This window comes from Crocuta crocuta, unplaced genomic scaffold, assembly GCF_008692635.1.
Source record: "Crocuta crocuta isolate KB4526 unplaced genomic scaffold, BGI_CrCroc_1.0 scaffold158, whole genome shotgun sequence".
Lineage (NCBI taxonomy): Eukaryota > Metazoa > Chordata > Mammalia > Carnivora > Hyaenidae > Crocuta > Crocuta crocuta.
The window spans coordinates 927,564-948,964 of NW_027532590.1; the positions used below are offsets into that span (position 1 = coordinate 927,564).

Sequence of the window (21,401 nt, forward strand, 5' to 3'; positions counted from 1 at the left end):
GATGTGGGGCTCGAACCCAGGAACCGCGAGATCATGACCTAAGCAAAAGTCGGATGCTTAACCGACTAAGCCACCCAGGCGTCCCAGGATAAATCTATTAATTCTTACATAAATGTTCGATTACTTTTCCAAAAATATGCCCCGTTAATTCTAGGGGGCATAGATGTGTCTTTTCTACAAATTTTGTTTGTACTACAGACTCATCATGAGCACGGGAAAAAAGAACTTAAACTCTTACCTCATACTATCTGACAATTAGCTCAAAATGAGATCATTAGACATAAATGTAAGAAAAAAATCTACTTTAACTTCCCAGAGAAAGCAGGGGAGAATGTCTTTGTTACTTTTATTTTTTGGCAAATAGTTTTAGATGAAGGCAGGAGCAAGACTCATAGAAGGAAAACATTAGGGCTCATCGAAATGAAGAAGAAATCATTAAAGAGAAAAGACCTACAGAATGGGAGATGTTTGCTAATCATATATCTGTAAAAATATGTATTCAAAATATCTGAAGGATTCTTAAGAACTGTTAATTCAAAGATGAAAATCCAACAAAAACTCAGAGAAAACATTTTTACAGACAATGTACTCAAGAAGATATGTGAATGGCTCACAGGAAATTGGAAAGGTTCTCAGCATTGTTACTCATTGGGGAAATGCAAATGAAAACCACAAAGAAATAGTACTAAATCTACTAGAAATGCTATAATAAAAAAGGAAATATTTAGTGTGGGCAAAGATGTCAAGTTCCTGGAACTACCCCCCATTGCTTGTGGGAATGTCATGTGTTCAAGACATTTAGGGAAATTAGTGAGATAGTTCTCTTAAAAGTTACACATAACCATACTGTATGAACTAAGAAACTAAGAAAAATAAAAACATGTCGACACAAAGACATGTACTTGAAATTCTTGGAATTTCATTGCTTCGAAGCAATGTATTGTTTATGAACCAGTGAATGGATTACCAAACTATGGTACATCCATACAATGGAATATGATCTGCCAATTAAAAAATGAACTACTAATACATTTTACAATATAAACCTCAAAAACGTTATTTTAAATGAAAGAAACCAGAAACAAATGGCTACATATAATAGGGTTCCATAGTATGAAATGACAAGTAAAGGTAATTTTAGAGTCAGTGGTTGCCTCAGAAGGGAGGCCAGAACAGAATAAACTTCACATAGCATGTGAGAGCTTTGTGAGATGATGGCAATATTCTAAAATTGGGTCATAGTCAAAATTGCATGACTCCATAAATTTACTTAAATATATATACTTATATATATATTTACAATGAAGGAATTTTACTATATGTAACTTGACTCAATAAGAAGTTAAATTTTAAAAACCTTTAACAGGGGCTCCTAGCTCAGTCAGCTAAACATCCAACTTCAGCTCAGATCATGATCTCACTGTTTGTAAGTTCATGTGCCACGTCAGGCTCTGTGCTGTCAACTTGGAGACTGGAGCCCACTTCAGATTCTGTGTTGCTCTCTATGCGCTTTCTCTGCTTGTTCTCTCTCTCTCAAAAATAAATACACATTAAAAATTAAAAAAAAACTTTAATAAAAATAAATGTTCTAACACTTCCAGGAAACGCTGAACGAGGGTATCTAATTTAGATGCAGGATACTAGTTCTCAGTTGCTTTTTAATTTCTAATTTTTTTTAATGTTCTGACTCTGTCTTGTTTGTCAAGCACATCCCACCTGTTCACAATATATTGCTAATGGAGGCAAGAGGGAAATTCTTTTGTCAATGGCGAATATTCTGCTGCTGTTATTTTGTAGGTCCTTGGTGGATTTCAGTGACAAGTGGCAGTAATGTAAGAATAGCTGCTTGTTAGAAATACTTTCAAGAATTGATTAGTAGGTTCCAAATGTTTCAACATTCGTCTAATCATTTTACTATATATTGTTCCAGTATAGTTGATTTAAAAGTTCAATTTTAATATTTTTTGTTATTTATTTGTTTATTTATTGAGAGAGAGAGGGAGAGAGAGAGAGAGTGAGCACGAGCTGGGGGGGGGCAGAGGGAGAGGGAAAGAGAAAGAATCCCAAGCAGGTTCCACACTCAGTGTGAACCTTGATGCAAAGCTTGATCCCACAACCCTGGGGTCATGACCTGAGTCAGCGCTTAACCAACCCAGCCATCAAGGCGCCCCCAAACCATCAACTTTTGAAATGACCTCTTCAGTGCTTTGAGCGAATCAATTTAATGTGAATTATTCACAGTATTGATTTTGTTTAACTTAATGTTGCCAATTTAGGAAGGAAAATGGAATACTTGGAATATGTTACAAAATAAAATACTTTTGTAAAAATTCTTTTCCAATAATATTTAACTAATTTTTAATTTTCCAGGTTTTGACATTTCCAACCTAAATTAATCAGTTTTAAGGATACAGAAAAGCTAATTTAAATACAGTGTTTTGAATTCATTAACTTACTGGTCTTATTGGAAGTACATAAATACATATTATAATATTAGTATTATAACACATATAATATTAATATAATACATATATATATAATTTACTACCTAAAATGTTTCGCTGGTGTCCAAGATATAAAAAAAACGGAAAGAAAGTAAGTAATTAGTGAATGCAGGAACAGAATGTGTCATCATTTAATGCACTGGGATTTAAAAAAATGTTTTTAATGTTTATTTCTTTGAGAGAGAGAGAGACAGAGTGTGAGTGGGGAAGAAACAGAGAGAGAGGGAGACACAGAATCTGAAGCAGGCTCCAGGCTCTGAGCTGTCAGCACAGAGTGGATTTGGGGCTTAAACTAGTGAACCACGAGATGTTGGCCTGAGCTGAAGTTGGGTGCTTAACTGACCGAGCCACCCAGGCACGCCTGGAATTCTTTTTCTTAAACATCAGTCTGAAATCTTAAGGTATAATCCTTAATGAAATGTCCAGATAAAGAAAAATCCTCATATTAACTCACAACTGTTATTGATTGAGTTATAAAACATTTGAAGAGTGAGATTTTAAAAAATAAAGTAAATTTTGGGGATGCCTTATTTCAATGTATTGAAGCAAGGGTGAAAAAATCATTTCTTAAAAACTGTATTTTTTCAGTACAGTTCATAATAAGACATTATTTAGTAATCGTATTCAAAGATTTAGAAAGCTGTAATAAGATAAGTAATGGCAGGGGTAGGGGGAAGGGGACCTGGGTGGCTCAGTCGGTTAAGCATCTGACTTCAGCTCAGGTCATGATCTTGTGGTCTGTGAGTTTGAGGTCAGCATCAGGCTCTGTGCTGACAGCTCAGAGCCTAGAGCCTGAATCAGATTCTGTGTGTGTGTCTCTCTCTCTGCTCCTCCTTGCTCGTGCTCTGTCTCTGTCTTTCTCTCAAAAAGAAATAAACATTAAAAAAAAAAAAAGATAAGTAATGGGATTCAGGTTAGCTCTAGATGGAACAATATCTTGTTAAATATAAAAGCCCTGTTCAGGCCAGTAGGATTTATGACCTTATTTTAACCAAATACACCAACAAACTAGTCTCTTCTGAGAATCCAACATTTCACTTTTGCTGTCACTTATCTTTCTCCATTTACTTCCAAATAATAAACATCCTTATGACAACTTTTGGAAGAGGACTTCTGATACAGATATGAAAAGTTGTAGTTAGTTATCCTGTGATTTTTATTTTGGCTTTTATAAATATTTAGAGATTTAGAAATGACTTAAGAAATTTTATAACTTTTCAGAGATTGCCTATTTTAGGTAGGGAAGGATAAAAGGAAAAATTCAAGTTTTAGTGAGTATTTTCCAGCCTTTGTATGTGTGCTATTATAAGTACTGCTTAGGTGAATACTTCGGGCATGAGTTTGACAGAAAATTTAACTGTGCTATATTTATTTGCATGAATTTGCAAGTAGTTCATTATTAAATATCAACAAGTAGGTTTAGCTCTGAGAGGGTTCTAAATAGTCAGAGCTTTCAAACATTTCCTTTTTTTTAAAATTAAAACATGTCTCTGAAATTTTGAAAAAGACTTTATAATACTAATTTATTTCCCTTATTTTATTCTCACAAAATCATAACTATAATTTTTTTCCAAATTCATTTAATTCTTTTGCTATGAATCATCACAGGCAAGGAGTCACTGGATGATAGTTTTAAAAAAGAAATAGCCAGAAATTTTTCCTATAGAATCTTATACCAGTTTCACTTTTCTACTAATAGTGATTGGATTTCTGTTAATATTTGTAAATTTTAGTCATCAGTTTCATTTCCTTAGTGGTGACTTTGTGTCATGAGAAATTTTTACTTTTGATGAGCCTTATTTACCAGTTTTTAATATTTTTGCTTTTCTGTAGTCTATGCAATCTTTGTGTGCTTCAGTCAGGAAGACACTTTCCTATGTTTTCTGCAAAACTTATGAGTTTTGTTTTTATTGAGGTTCACACCCCATCTTGGTTGTTTTTGGTATGTTGTAAGGTAGAAGTTAAGGTTCATTTTATTCTGTACAGATATACATGTATTTCAATATCATCTCTTTAAAAGACTTTTATTTCTCCCATTTTGTGTTATTGAAAAAATGAATGACCATATAAATATGGTCTTATTTCTGGAGTCATCATGCTGCTCATTGACCTGGCTGTTGAACATTACACCAGTACTATCCTGTCTCGATTATTAAAACACCGTAGCAGGTCTGAAAACAGGTAGTGTTATTATGCCAACATTGTACTTTATAAAGATTGTTGTGGATATTGTAGATACTTTGAAAATCCATACAAATTCTAAAATCAGTCTATCACCCCTACTACACACACACACAGCCCTGTAGAATTTTGATTAGGCTTGCATTGACTCTGTACACCAATTTGGGAAGAATGGTTATCTTAGAAATATTGAGTCTTTATATCCATGAACATGATATATATCTTCATTTATCTAGTTCTTTTAAAAGACATTTCAGTAATACTTTATTGTTCCCAAGAGAGGTATTGCATATATTTGGTTAATACCTATGGTGTTTTTATATTGTGCATATGATTGTGCATGTAATTTATTTTCTAACTGGTACTGGTATAAACATATAATTCACTTTGTAAATTTACATAATGCCCTACAACTGACTAAATGTACGTTTTATTTTATGTGTGTGTATTTTAAGGAGCCCTTGGGATTTACTGTGAAGACAGCTATGTTATCTGTTAATCAATAACGCTTGACCTTTTGCTTTAAATATACAATATGAGCTTAGAGCTTCTTGTAACACTAGAACTTGAAGAAGTTCCTGAAAAACAACATAGTGGAATGTCAAAGGGATACAGGAACTAACTGAAAGTCCTCTGAGGTCAAACTTGAACATATTGTACATTTTCAACATATTGTAAAATAAATATCAGCCCATGCTGATATGAATAGATGACTAAAGAGTTAAGTAAAAGGGGGAGAAGAGACCACTTTCCCACATAGAAATCCAAATACTTTATGTCGACACTCTGCCCTCAACTCCCAGCCCTTAACTGGGGCTATGGATAGTGACTTCTTTCCAAATAATTCAGTATGGAAATGGGGCCTGGGTATGACATTACATCAAAGAACTTGAAAAAGATGAAGTTTGCCACAGGCTGATTGCTAACATCACATGAATAAGCCGTGTTGATAGCAGAAACCCTTGATATGATGGATCAAAAATGTTACTGTTCTGTGTTGCCTTACTCTCCAAAACCCACACCCATGTTTCACCATCGAAAAGAGACCCTTAATTAAGAGGCCTTTTACAAAACACCTGAACTGTACTCTTGTAAAATCTCATGGCCATTAAAATAAAGAATGTCTCAGAAAGAGTCCCAGCCAAGAGAAGCCTAAGGAGATAGGGCAACAAAAACAATATAGTATTTTGGATGGAATCTTGGAACAACAACAACAACAACAACAACAACAACAACAACAGAACTTTGGATACGGATGAATGAAATTTGTAACACGTATGGACATTACCTAATAAGAATGTTTAAATATTTTCTCATTAGTTGTGACAAAGGTATGACAGTAATTTAAAACTCAACAATAGAAGGAACTGGGTGCAGGGTTTGATTTACCAAAATTCTCTGAAGTATTTAAGGAACAGTTTTGTACATCCTCAACTATTTTAAAGCAAAAAGGTTATCTAAATTCATAAGTAAAAATAAGTATATAAATTTACCCAGTTAAGGTGGTATAAACATAGGGAGTCAAATTACTTTTTTATATTTTATAATTTTGTGGTCATGACTGGCTTGGGAAGAAAATAACTGTAATCTTTATTTATCTCACAGTATAATGTAAGTTCAGAAATTACTTTTCTCTTTAAGTTTGCTTTTTCATACTATCCTTACATGATTGTTTCATTCTGTTATGCTAGTTTTGTAAAATGAGGTATTATGATGTCATGTATTATATATATCAACTTGAAGTATTTGGGTTGAATTTAGATTTTTAAAAAACCCTTGAATATATGGAGATATGATTATAACTGTACTGGGACTACTGGTTTGGGTGTGGGTAGGTTTTATACTAATAATCCAGTTCCTTTATGTATTATAATTTGTTCAGGGTGTAAAATTTATTTCTGTATTTGTCACATTAAAAAAAAGTCCACTTAAGGTTTTAAATTACTCATATCAAGTTTTGACATTATTTTCAACATTGTATCAGCCTCTCTTGCATCTGTTATCTGATCTTCATTGTTTTTCCCTATAGTGTTTCATCTTTGTCTTTCATTTTTTCCTTCATCAATATCTCCAAAGATTTTCATAGTATAAAAAGCCATTAATTCTTAATAGTATGTGTTTGAAGGTGGGGGAGGGGAAACGGTCCTCCCTACTGAGAAGGCATGGTGAGACCAGAAAATGAAGCAGGTGACTTTATACGGTTTACACAGGGTTGTATTCAGGATAACTCACTGACAGAAAGGATCAGGTGGGTGGCAATACAGAGCTACACAACTCTTCTCCACAATGTCTGGACCTTAGTCTACAGATTTTCTAGAGGAGTGGGACATGCAGAAAGGCGTTGTAGTGAGATTGAAGGGTTTACAGGCACCTAACTGGTAGGTGACTTTGCATTTGATCTCTGGGTGCCATCTGTGAGTCAGGAAAGGAAGGAGCTTTGTTGTCATTAACAAATTTATGGAAGGCCAAAGCAAGCCTTTCCACATCCCAGGCTTGGCAGGCATTTGCTCAGGTGTGCATATATTAATCTTTAAGTGGTCTGGAACACGTAGTCCCAAAAAAGGATAGGAATAAGATGAAGGGCCAAAGACAGAGTCCATACTGTCAACACTCCAAATTACCTCAATTCATGTCCTTTTCTATGTTTGTTTTTCTTCAGCAATCAATTTAATATTTTCTTGGTTATATACTTAAGTTTTTAATATTTACTTCTTTTTTCAGATGTAATATAACCCAGTGATCTAAGCTAACCTCTATAATTTCTTAGCTATCATGTTATTATGCATACCCATTGATGTAAATTTTATGTGATTTTTAATACATATGTGCTAAACTAATTCTATAATGATCTGGAAAATATGGATTTTACCATAATATGAATGTGCCAGTTTGTCCTAAGAAATCAGTGTTCATATGCTACTTTGAAAATTAGGTAGTTTGTTTAAGTATAGAATTCAGGCATAGTGAAACAATTGTCACAAGATTAATACTGTAAAAGTAAATAACATTCATTAAAGAGGTTACTAAGCCACATACTGAAGCATAGTCATAAAGTAAATATATGGACCACCTTTAGAGAAATTAATTCAATGTGTCAAAATAGAAAATGAAAATCCACAACTCTGTTCTTCTTATAATTCGTTTAGTATAACAACTAATGAAAAAGTTTAGGTCAAAATATTGGTTATGCAGTTGTGTTTTCTTTTTCTTTTCAGAATTTCTTTTTTTAATTTCTGTTTTAAATTTTACTTATTTATTACGCAGTTGTGTTTTGAAGTAAGCATCTTCATAAGTCAAATGCTGTGAATGTTATCAATTCTCCATATAAATTTTCCCAGCAGTTATACTATTCATCATAATTATTCTAAATTTTTAATGTTTATTTATTTATTTATTTATTTATTTATTTATTTATTTTTAATAGTTTATTGTCAAATTAGTTTCCACATAACACTCAGTGCTCTTGAAAGACACATTGGACCAGATGGATCTGATGGATATATTTAGAACTTTACATCCTGAGGCCAGGGAATTTATTCTAAATTTTTAAAATGTTTTTTTATTTATTTCTGAAGGATAGAGAGAGAGAGACAGAGTGAGCAGGGGAAGGTCAGAGAGAGAGACACAGAATCCAAAGCAGGCTCCAGGCTCTGAGCTAGCTGTCAGCAGAGAGCCCGATGCAGGGCTCGAACCCACAAACTGTGAGATCATGACCTGAGCCGAAGTTGGACGCTTAACCGACTGAGCCACCCAGGCGCCTCGTCATAAGTATTCTAAATACCGAGCTTTCATTTTCTCTCTCATTGTTTTCTAAGTTTCCATTACATAACTATGTTACTAAGTTGCCTGAAAGTTAATCTTGCTGGTTGGTGGTACAAAGAATGACTTATTAATACTAATTTAGAGTAAATAAGATTTGTTAATTGCTGAATTAATAGGTGATAATTGCCTGTACTTCAACAAACTTTAAATGATAAACATCACTACAGAAATTACATTTCAGACTAAATTGCTTTCCCAAGTCAACCCGTCAACCTATTTTTTTATTTCAAAATATTAGCACCATTAATTAATAAAGAACTCCTGCTAAATGAGGATGGATTTATTATTATTAATTATTATTCTTAGTCACACTATTTCACTCATTGTATATATCTTTCTTCCAAATTTATTTATTTATTTATTCCTTCAATAGTTTATTGTCAAGTTGGTTTTCATATTACATCCAGTGCTCTTCCCCACAAGTGCCCTCCTCCATGCCCATCACCCTCTTTCCCCTCTCCCCCACCCCATCAGCCCTCAGTTTGTTCTCAGCATTCAAGAGTCTCTCATGGTTTTCTTCCCTCCCTCTCCCCAACTATTTTCCCCCTTCTTCTCCCCCATGGTCTCCATTAAGTTCATCCTAATCCACCTATATGTGCAAACATATAGTATCTGTCCTTCTCTGCCTGACTTATTTTGCTCAGCATAATGAGTTCCATCCATGTTGCTACACATGGCCAGATTTCATTCTTTCTCATTGCCATATAGTATTCCATTGTATAGATAAACCACATCTTCTTGATCCATTCATCAGTTGATGGACACTTAGGCTCTTTCCATGTTTTGGCTATTGTTGAGAGTGCTGCTATGAACATTGGAGTACGTGTGCCTGTATCATCATCATTGCTGTATCCCTTGGGTAATTTCTAGCAGTGCTATTGCTGAGTCATAGGGGAGTTCTATTGTTAATATTTTGAGGAATCTCCACACTGTGTTCCAGAGGGGCTACACCAGTGTACATTCCCACCAACAGTGTAGGAGGGTGTCCGTTTACCCACATCCTCGCCAGCATCTATAGTCTTCTGATTTGTTCATTTTAGCCACTCTGATTGCCATGAAGTGGTATCTCAGTTTGGTTTCGATTTGAATTTCCCTGATGATGGGTAGCGCTGAACATCGTTTCATGTGTCTGTTGGCCATCTGGATGTCCTCTTTGGAGAAGTGTCTGTTCATGTCTTCTGCCCATTTCTTCACTAGATTGTTTGTTTTTTGGGTGTGGAGTTTGGGGAGTTCTTTATAGATATTGGATACTAGCCCTTTATTTGATATGTCATTTGCAACTATCTTTTCCCATTCCATCAGTTACCTATTAGTTTTATGGATTGTTTCCTTTGCTGTGCAGAAGCATTTTATCTTGATGAGGTCCTGATAGTTCATTTTTGCTCTTGATTTCCTTGCCTTTGGGGATGTGTCAAGTAAGAAATTGCTGCGGTGGAGGTTAAGGAGGTTGTTTCCTGCTTTCTCCTCTAGGGTTTTGATGGTTTCCTGTCTCACATTCAGGTCCTTTATCCATTTTGAGTTTATTTTTGTGTATGGTGTGAGAAAATGATCTAGTTTCATTCTTCTACAAGTTGCTGTCTAGTTCTCCCAGCACCATCTGATAAAGAGACTGTCTTTTTTTCCATTGGATATTCTTTCCTGCTTTGTCAACGATTAGTTGGCCAATTATTTGTGGGTCTAATTCTGAGTTCTCTATTCTATTCCATTGGTCTATGTGTCTGTTTTTGTGCCAATACCATACTGTCTTGATGATCACAGCTTTGTAGTAGAGGCTAAAGTCTGGGATGGTAATACTTCCCGGTTTGGTTTTCTTTTTCAATATTACTTTGGCTATTTGGGGTCTTATGTGGTTCCATACAAATTTTAGAATAGTTTGTTCTATCTTTGAGAAGAATGCTGGTGCAATTTTGATTGGGATTGCATTGAATATGTAGATTGCTTTGAGTAGTAATCACATTTTAACAATATTTATTCTTCCAATCCATGAGCATGGAATGTTTTTCTATTTCTTTGTGTCTTCTTCAATTTCCTTCATAAGTTTTCTATAGTTTTCATCATACAGATCCCTATATCTTTGGTTAGGCTTATTCCTAGGAATTTTATGGTTTTTTGTGCAATTGTGAATGGGATCAGTTTCTTGATTTCTCTTTCTGTTGCATCAATATTGGCATATAAAAATACAACCGATATCTGTACGATGACGATGTACCCTGCAACTTTGCTGAATTCATGCATCAGTTCTAGTAGGCTTCTGGTGGAGTCTGTTGGGTTTTCTATGTAGAGTATCATGTCGCCTGCAAAAAGTGAAAGTTTGACTTCTTTGCCAATTCTGATGCCTTTTATTTCCTTTTGTTGTCTGATTTCTGATGATGGGACTTCCAGCACCATGTTAAACAACAGTGGTGAGAGTGGACATCCCTGCCGTGTTCCTGATCTCAGGGGGAAAGCTCTCAGTTTTTCCGCATTGAGGATGATGTTTGCTGAGCGCTTCTCATAGATGGCTTTGATAATGTTTAGGTAAGTTCCTTCTATCCCAACTTTCTCCAGGGTCTTTATCAAGAAGGGATGCTATATCTTGTCAAATGCTTTTTCTGAATCTATCGACAGGATCATATGGTTTTTATCTTTTCTTTTGTTAATGTGATGTATCACATTGATTGATTTGCCAATATTGAACCAGCCCTGGAACCTGGGAATCAATCCCACTTGATCATTTAGGATAATTCTTTTTATGTGCTGTTGGATTCGATTTGGAAGTATCTTGTAGAGGATTTTTGCATCTGTATTCATCAAGGATATTGGCCTGTAGTTCTCCTTTTTGCTGGGTCTCTGTCTGGCTTGGGAATCAAAGTGATGCTGGCTTCATAGAATGAATCTAGAAGTTTTCCTCCGATTTCTATTTTTTGGAATATCTTGAGAAGAATGGGTATTAACTCTGTGTTAAATGTCTGGTAGAATTCCCCAGGAATGCCATTTGGCCCTGGGCTCTTATTTGTTGGGAGATTTTTGATAACTGATTCAATTTCTTCACTAGTTATGGGTCTGTTCAGAATTTCTATCTCTTCCCATGTGAATTTTGGTAGTGAGTGTGTTTAAGAATTTGTCCATTTCTTCTAAGTTGTCCAGTTTGTTGGCATATAATTTTTCATCATATTCCCTGATAATTGCTTGTATTTCTGAGGGATTGGTTGTAATAAGTCCATTTTCATTCATGATTTTGTCTATTTGAGTGCTCTCTCTTTTCTTCTTGAGAAGCCTGCCTAAAGGTTTGTCAGTTTTGTTTATTTTTACAAAAGACCACTTTTGGTTTCATTGATCTGTTCAATTGGGTTTTTTCCCCCTATATTGTTTATTTCTGCCTTGATTTTTATTATTTCTCTTCTCCTACCTGGTTTGGGGTGCTCTTGTTGCTCTCCCTCTGGTTGCTGTAGATGCGCTGTTAGATTTTGTACTTGCACTTTTTCTAATTTCTTGAAATGGGCCTGGAGTGCTATGTACTTTCCTTTTAGGACTGCCTTTGCCACATCCCATAGTTTGGATTGTTTTATTTTCATTTTCATTTATTTCCGTATATTTTTAAATTTCTTCTCTAATTGCTTGATTGGGACATTCATTCTTTAGTAGGGTGTTCTTTAACATCCATGTTTTTGCAGGTTTTCCAGACTTCTTCCTGTGATTGATTTCTAGTTTTATAGCATTTTTATCTGAAAGTGTGCATGGGTATGATCTCAGTTCTTTTATATTTATTGAGGGCTGCTTTATGTCCCAGTATGTGATCTATTTTGGAGAATGTGCCATGCGCACTNGCCTGGAGTGCTATGTACTTTCCTTTTAGGACTGCCTTTGCCACATCCCATAGTTTGGATTGTTTTATTTTCATTTTCATTTATTTCCGTATATTTTTAAATTTCTTCTCTAATTGCTTGATTGGGACATTCATTCTTTAGTAGGGTGTTCTTTAACATCCATGTTTTTGCAGGTTTTCCAGACTTCTTCCTGTGATTGATTTCTAGTTTTATAGCATTTTTATCTGAAAGTGTGCATGGGTATGATCTCAGTTCTTTTATATTTATTGAGGGCTGCTTTATGTCCCAGTATGTGATCTATTTTGGAGAATGTGCCATGCGCACTTGAGAAGAAAGTGAATCCCATGGCCTCAGGATGTGGAATTCTAAATATATCTGTCAAATCCATCTGGTCTAATGTGGCATTCAAGTCCATTGTTTCTTTAGTGATTTTTTTGTCTAGTTGATCTATCCATTGCTGTAAGTGGAGTATTAAAGTCCCCTACTATTAGCACAATCTTGTCCATAAGATTGTTTCTGTTTGTTTTTGTTTTATGTATTTGGGTGCTCCCGTATGCAGTGCGTAGACATTTTAATTGTTAGCTCTTCCTGATGGATAGACCCTCTAATTATTATATAATGCCCTTCTTCATCCCTTGTTATTGTCTTTACTTTAAAGTCCAGTTAGTCTGATATAAGTATGGCTACTCAAGCTTTGTTTTGACTTCCAGTAGCATGATATATATTTCTCCATCCCCTTACTTTCAATCTGAAGGTGTCCTCAAGTCTAAAATTCATTTCTTGTAGGCAGCAATTAGATGGATTTTGGTTTTTTATCCATTCTGCTAACCTATGTCTTTTGATTGGAGCATTTAGTCCATTTACATTCAGTGTTATTATTGAAAAATATGGGTTTAAAGTCATTGTGTTCTTTGTAGGATTCATGCTTGTGGTGGTGTCTCTGGTAATTTGCATTCCTTGCAACATTTCCCTCATAGAGTCCCCCTCAGGATTTCTTGTAGGGCTGGTTTAGTGGTGATGAATTTTTTCAATTTCTGTTTATGTGGAAAGACTTTTATCTATCCTTCTATTCTGAATGACAGGTTTACTGGATAGAGGATTCCTGGCTGCATATTATTTTCTGTTCATCACATTGAAGATCTCCTGCCATTCCTTTCTGGCCTGCCAAGTTTCAGTAGATAGGTCTGTCACCACTCTGATAGGTTTCCCTTTGTATGTTAGGACCCTTTTCTCCCCAGCTGCTTTCAGAATTCTCTCTTTGTCCTTATATTTTGCCAGTTACACTATGATATATCATGCAGAAGATTGATTCAAGTTACATCTGAGGCTTGTTCTCTGTGCCTCTTGGATTTCGATGTCTGTTTCCTTCCCCAGATTGGGGAAGTTATCAGCTATTATTTGTTCAAGGACTCCTTTAGTGCCTGTCCCTCTTTATTCCTCTTCTGGAATTCCCATGATATGGATATTGTTCCATTTGATTGTATTGCTCAGCTCTCAAACTCTCCTTTTGTGTTCCTGGGTCAGTTTATCTCTCTTTTCTTGGCTTCCTCTTTTTCTATAATTGTGTCTTCTAATTCACCTATACTCCTCTCTGCCTCTTCAGTCTGTGCATTGGATGCCTCCATTTTGTTATGCATCTCATTTATAGCATTTTTTAGTTCATCACAACTATTTTTAAGCTCCATAGTCTTTGTAGCAACAGTTTCTCTGATGTCTTCCATGCCTTTTTCAAATGCAGTGATTAATTTTATGACTACTGTTCTAAATTCTTCTTCAGTTATGTTGTTTATATCTGTTTTGAGCAGTTCTTTAGCTGTCATTTCTTCCTGGAATTTCTTTAGAGGAGAGTTCTTTCGTTTCATCATTTTGGCTAGCTTCCTATCTCGTGTTAGTTTTAAAAGCTTGTTATGTACTCTGCACCTGTGAGTACTGCTGTATTAAAGAAAGTTCTTTGACTGTCCAGGGCCTGTCTATTCAGGAAGTGTTCTTTGAATGGTGTCTCTTGGTCTCTTTTTTTTAAGACTTTGGTGATTTCATTTCCCTACTCTTAGTGGTATTTGGGACTCTCCACAATGTGTACTTTGGCTTGTTTCTTGAGAAAGCCCTGGAAAAGAAGACAGACAGACAAACACACAGGGAGCAAAGGTGCACAAACACACAGACAAATCTAGCAAACACAGAAACAGAAAGGGAAAAAGAAAAAGAAAAAAAAAGAAGGGAAAAAAAGAAAAAAGAGGAAGGAGAAAAGCAAATAATAAAAAGAAAAAGAAAAAAAGAAAAAAGAAGAAAAGAAAAGAAAAAAGAAAAAAACTTAAAAGCAAAGGACAGTCTAAAATCATAAAACCAGAATTCCCAGCTACAAATAAAGAACAGGGTGTGTGCAGTGCTGATGGCAGAGCATATACATAGAGAGAAATTACAGGAGCAGGGAGGAAGTGAAACTAGACAATGACCAGACAGAGAGACTAAGAGGCTTAATTCAGAGAGAGAAAGAGTAGAATATGGTAAGAGGCAAGGAGAAAGAAATGAAGATAATATTACTCAGAGAAACTATATAGTCTGATTACTCCAGAGAGAGAGAGAGAGATAGAAAGGTAGTGAAGGAGGTGTAGAATATACATCTAGAGAATGGATTAAATGTGACTGTTTAAGGAAACTAATGACCAGAGTGCCCAGTCCAGCAGAGGGGAGGGATACGAATGAGACAAGGGAGAATATATCTGAATAGAAAGAATTGATTTAGAATTAATCCATGTTGGTCTTGCCCCGGGCTCTGGTAAAAAAAAAAAATAATAAGGCAGCTCTCTAGGGGGTGAATGGGCATGGTTTGGTGCAGGAGGGTCTTAGCCTCCACTGCGTCCCTCGGGCTGCTCCCTGAGGTCCCACCTTGGTGGTTGCAGAGAGAAAAATGACGGTGCCCCAGTCCCCTCTCAAATCAAGCGTTGCAACTCACTCTTTTGGGTCCAATCTCCTTGTGCCCCGGGTATAGCTGAGGTGGGCCGTGCTTTATGTCCCAAGCCACAGCTCATTTTCAGATCTTAGTCCTTGCGCCCCATTGATATCGACCGAAATATAAACCCTCAGGCTGAGTCTCTCTGAGCAGTTTCAAGCCTGTCACCTCCCACTGGGGATTGATCCCAGCTAGATTAGCGGCTGTGCAGCTTCAGGCGCGCCGCTTCCCCTCCAGGTCGAGCTGGCAGCAGAGGAGCAGTTTCTCCTGGCGTCACCTGGGACCAGGGCGTCCAGCTTGAGGTCACCTGCACACCTGAACACCGGGTCACTCTGTGTCCCAAGCTGAAGTTTCTCTCTTCTTCAGGGACAGGGACAGTGTCTTGAGCAGTTTCAGCTACTCTTTCTTTTCCCCTTGACTCACCATGTTTCCCTGCAAAGGGGGCTCCCTCCCCTGCCTCCGTGTCTCCAGTCCCGGCCCATTTTTATCTTCCCCAGGTCGCACTCACACTGTAAGGTTTTCTCAGCAGACTCTGTCTCCTTTTCCTCCCAAACTCCTGGATTCTGTAAGGGTTCCTATGGCTTCAGGCCTTCTCCATGTGAGAGATGGGGGCGAGTAAAATGTATGGAGCTCCTTACTTCTCCAACATCTTGCCTTCTCTCTCCAAGTTTTTATTTAAATTCCAGTTAGTTAACATACAGTGTAAAATTAGTTTTAGGTGTAGGATTTAGTAATTCATCACTTACACACGACATCCAGTACATGACTTTTATTTTTAAGTATCCAGCTCCTTCCTTGTGTACTCACTTAGTACACTCACCCTTACACACCTATAGATAGATTCACTTTCATTTTGTAAAATGACTTTCCCATTTGATTTCACCATTTTGTTTAGTTTTCCCATTTTGATTTTTGTTTAATATTTATTTATTTATTGAGAGAAGGAGTGACTGATTAGAGTGGAGAAGGGGAGGGAGACACAGAATTCAAAGCCGGCTCCAGGCTCTGTGCTAACAGCTCAGAGCTCTTGAGCAAACTCACGAATTGTGAGATCATTACCTGAGCCAAAGAGAGATACCTAAATGACTAAGCCATCCAGGGTCCCCACCATTTTGATTTTTAAATCTCTCAGTTTTTATAGGTTTTTATTTATTTTTGAGAGAGAATGCATAGCGGGGGAGGGGCATAGTGGGAGGGGGCAGAAGATCCCATGTGGGTCCTCACTGACAGCAGGGAGTCTGATACAGGGGCTCAAACTCACCATCTGCCAGATCATGACCTGAGCCAAAGTCCAATGCTCAACCTACTGAGACATCCGGGTTGCCTCTATATCTCTGTTTCTTTATGTTTAAAACTATTCTATGGACTAAAAGAGACAAAATCTCATATTTTCTATCATGAGCCATATATTTGAAGAGAAGCCAGGATGAATAGACAAGAAGAATCAAATGGAAAATAGTGAGCTGAAACAAATAATAGTAAAAAAATAGTAAAACAGATCAGCAGAAGATTTCAGCAAGTGGAATAAAGAATTATCACTTTGAAGAATGGTAATTAAGAATCTCATAAACTGAAGAAAAGAAAAAAACCAAGAAGGATACAAATTAACCATGCATCTGAGAAATAAGTGACCCACAGTGAAAAAATGTCTTCTTCTTTTATTTTTAAAAAATTTTCAATGTTTATTTTTGACAGACAGAGACAACAGAACATGAGCAGGGGATGTTCACAGAGACAGAGGGAGACACAGAATCTGAAGCAGACTCTAGGCTCTGAACTGTCAGCACAGAGCTCCAAGCAAGGTGCAAATTCACAAGCCGCGTGAGATCACGAGTTGAGCTGAAGTAGGATGCTTAACCGACTGAACCACACAGGCACCCCAAAAATGTCTTCCTTTAAAAAAATTGCCAACAACTTGGGGCGCCTGGATGGCTCAGTCAGTTAAGCGTCTGATTCTTGATTTCTGCTCAGGTCATGATCTCATGGTTCAAGCCCCATGTTGTAATTCAAGTGTGAAGCCTGGTTGGTATTCTTTCTCTCCCTCTCTCTGCCCTTTCCCCTCCTCGTTAGTGCATGCACAAACACACTCTCTTTCTAGCAAAAAGTAAATAAATATAGGTTAAAAATTAAAATCAAAATTGCTAAAAATAGCTGTTGAATATCATTTGTATTCACATCTTCCTTTTACTTTATCTTTTATTTTTCTGTGTATAACAGTGTGGGCATTTTTCCATTGACCTTTCCAGAGAAGTTATTCTGTAATCTGATTATGTCCAAACTACTTTTCAAACCATCCACTGAATTATCTATCATGTATTATACTTTTTAACTCTGCAATATCTATTGAAACTTTTATATAGATTCCAAATTACTGAGGACCTTCTGCATTCGTTCTTATATTTGGTAGATATTTTTTTCTATTTTAAATGTATTAATCATAGTTTTTTTTCATGTATTCTTCCTCCATTATCTGGATCATACTTGCAGTTTGTCGTTTTTTCTTCCTTCCTTTTATTTTTCTCTTAATAGTAAGTCACGAATTTTTATTCTTAGCAAGTGTGGTAATGTTTAATGTGTGCAGGAATTGTGTATAAAACAACCAGAGCCGCTCCAAATGACTCCTCCCGAGTTTTCTGTCTTCCCTCTGTTAGGAAGACAGCCTGAGGAGCTGGTCACCTCTATTTAATTGTAGATTGTGCGAGGTCAGGGTGAGTGGTTTTTAGTAAATCTTGGGGAATTCTTTCTATGTTGGTCAGGCACGGGCTCACTGGTCTTTCAGTTCTGTGACTCTATTTTCGCAGCTCTGAAAGCTTATGAGGGGTTGTGCTCTATCATCGAGAAGTTCACAACCCAGCTCTCCAACATCGTGTCACATGCAACATCAGCAATCAGGTAGGTGTGTTATGGGGAGATAGTACATGCACTGTCTTGTGTTCAAAATATAACATTATCTTGGGAACTGACACCTCTATAAAATTCAGAGAGGAGCTTTTGTTCAAAATATATATCTCATGCTCAAAATATAACATGATTGGGGGATCTATGCCTTCGAGAAATTTCAGAGGAGCTCACCTGCATCCCACAAAGCTCTCAAGCAGTCGTGACTTGGCGAAATCTGACTGGAATTAGAGGCCCTCGATGTCTCGTGTTTGCAGTCTGTCTAACCCGTGTAGTAAGAAAGACATTGGGACTTTCTCTTTCCCTCAGCAGGAGTGCTCCACGGGGCCAAGCCTGGGCTCAACTCACATCTGGCATCAGCAAATGCTCGGAAGACAAGATGGCTGGCAAGATTCAGTGCCTTTCAGAATTATTCTACCCTATCTGTAATTTTAGTTCACCTATTCTATATTGCTTCCTCAGCTCTCTGGTGTCCTTCAAATATGGTTCTCAAAATAGAATTATATTTTCTAGGTTTTTTTTTTCTTTGCAGAGGAAACATGGTCTACTAAGACTTATGTATCCTACTTGGAATTGTAAATATCTTCTTTATCTTATTTTACAAGTGAAGTTACCAACGGGTTGATAGGCAATATCATTTCCTTCTCTTTTGAGATTTTGAAGCAATTCTATCTAAGTAGAAACCATGTCTCCAAGATAGTAAGAGCAGTGGTGTGAAAAATTCAAAACCTTCTGATGTCAGACTCCTTCCCATGTCTCTGTTATGTCAAGGTATGTACTCTATCAGTCAGAATTCAGTCACAAGAAAAGCCCAACTCTGAGGCAGCCATGTTTTGATAACAGGAAGTGCAGCTCTTGCTCCTAAGACTGTAGATTAAAGGGATGAAGTGTCATTATTGAAACTCACACTTGGAGTAGGTCCCATGACTCTAAACTCTGACCTCTGAAGAGAGGGTTGGCCAGCCTGATGCTGAACCTCGGGGATTTGGTGAAAGCTTCAAAGACCTGGGATCTAAAACTCCAAGGATAGAGGGAGGGGCAAGATGGCGGAGAAGTAAGGAGCTCCGTACTTGCACTCGTGCCCATACATCANTCCAAGGATAACACTTGATTGCTGTGCCAGTATCTCTAATGCTGAAAATTACCAGTTAGTTCTGAAAATTACATACGTATAGGAATATATATATATAATATGTGTATGTGTAATGTATATATGTAATATGTGTATATACACACATTATTTTTATCTATCTACTATCAATCTATTTATCATCTATACCTACCATCTATATATCATCTATATATCCTTTTTTTTTTTACAAATAGTTTATTGTCAAATTAGTTTCCACATATATATCATCTATATATCTATAGAAATATTATACAGAAAGAAAGTTACTGTTGATGTCAAGGTGAAAGCTATAATGAAGCAATATTACATGTAGACCAATCAAAAAATATCTCAGGTTTCCAGAATTCCTCCAGTCCCCTCAATTGGCAGATAGGGAGAATTCTGTCAAAGAAAAAATGCAATTTACAGGTTCCCATTTCCTGTGTGACAAAAGTCATCTTTCTTAGGGTAAGTACTAAAAGGAAGGATGTTTGGAAGGGAGAGGCAGCAAATTAAACACACACACACACACACACACACACACCCCATCTGCAAGGTGTGCCTTTGCCTAAGAATACAAAGAGATTAACCTCATGAAAAATGAACCACTAAAACCACTTAAAATAAGTAGAAATATAGTAGGAATTATGTATTTTGCTAATTTTTAATGGTTAATTTTTATGATATCCAATAATAAAAAATCATGAGGTTTTTGTCTTTTACCTATGACACGTGCTGTAACACTTTTTTTTTTCTGCCAGTGACTGAGATTTAATACATAGGAAAGTTCATTTGGACTTGGGTTTCTTTTTTGAAATAACTTTTGGTCGTCTTTCTTAGGTTAAGTTCAAACACCCTGCTCTTCTTTCTTCAATGAGGTATGAACACTGTGGGTTTGATTCTCTAATGAAGCTGGTGCAGGTGGATCATTCTGCTTTTTTCTCTTATCCTTTTGTCATTTCTTAGGAAAAGTACAAGTAACAAATGACATGACAGAATCAAAAAAGGAATTAGCCCAAGTAGCGTTATGTAAAACTTCTTTTGTATCTTTGTCTTCTTGTGAAGGGTTGGGCCATTTTCAGGACTATCTCCAAAGCCTTCAACTCCACCATTAGGAGAGTGTCTATTGTTGCAGACCCCATTCATATAGCAGGTCTTAGGTACACAAGTGCTGCCATATACACATGGACACACTTCCTTCGAATGCAGATATGCTCCACATCACACTCTGTACCATCTATCAATGACACACCAATATCAGGTATTCTCGTCCCTGTATGGTAGTCTGTACCCCAGCAGGTGACACCATGAAGGTGGGTCCAATGCACAGTAGAATGATCACTCAGAAGAGGAATTTCTGTCACATTCTCATACGAAACCCTCCCACACAGGACATCTGTTACACTGTACGTGTGTAGAACCTTTTTTACAGCTATCAAGACTGTCACCTTGGATGTTCATTATCTTATAGCCTCTTTGCCAAAAAATTTCGCACACTGTTCATCACAGATTTTGCATCTACTTCCATAGCAGTAGCTTCCACCTGTGCATTTAACTCTGTCTTTCATATACATGTCTTCTGGACACTGGTTGGCTTTCCCATTGCACCACTCTGGAAAGTCACATTCATTTCCCTGTTGTCTACACAAGTCACCTGATGGCATGACCTTGTAGTCTTTGCAACAGAGCCCAAAAGCACAAGGAGCCCCAGGACTCAGAGTATAGTTTGACTGACAGCACGGATCTTTTGTACATAGATTTAAGAAGCCACAGTCACAGTCTTCTCTATCTTCAACCAAACTGTTCCCACAGTGTGTATCCCGGAAGGTTATGTCTGCATTTGGTGACATGCGCACTCTGTTCTTGTCATATTGTTCCAACAGACAGTATAACTGCAGTTGTTGAATTTAGTTGTTATCACTGTCCTTGAAAACATTATGCACCTCTGATTCCCACGTGTACAAGTTTTATCATCATGTAGCATACCCAGAGAATGACCCATCTCATGTGACACTATAAATGCAAAATGATACGACTTTTCTTCTATGAAACCAATGACTCCACAATTCAGGTGCATATTACATATTGTTCCCACATAGGTCAAGGCCAAATCAACACCATAAGCTTTC

At 36.8% G+C, this 21,401-nt stretch overlaps 1 protein-coding gene and 1 pseudogene across 1 annotated transcript; one reads left to right on the forward strand and one right to left on the reverse strand.

The window, feature by feature from the left end:
- The window catches only part of LOC144244360 (translationally-controlled tumor protein-like), a 33,136-nt pseudogene extending 12,580 nt beyond the window's left edge, over positions 1-20,556 (forward strand).
- A 176-nt stretch (positions 20,557-20,732) lies between these two features.
- On the reverse strand, positions 20,733-21,122 carry LOC144244361 (disintegrin and metalloproteinase domain-containing protein 21-like). The gene has a single exon (XM_077779640.1). It carries the CDS (start codon positions 21,120-21,122, stop codon positions 20,733-20,735), a length of 390 nt encoding a protein of 129 aa, XP_077635766.1.
- Positions 21,123-21,401: the final 279 nt, after the last annotated feature.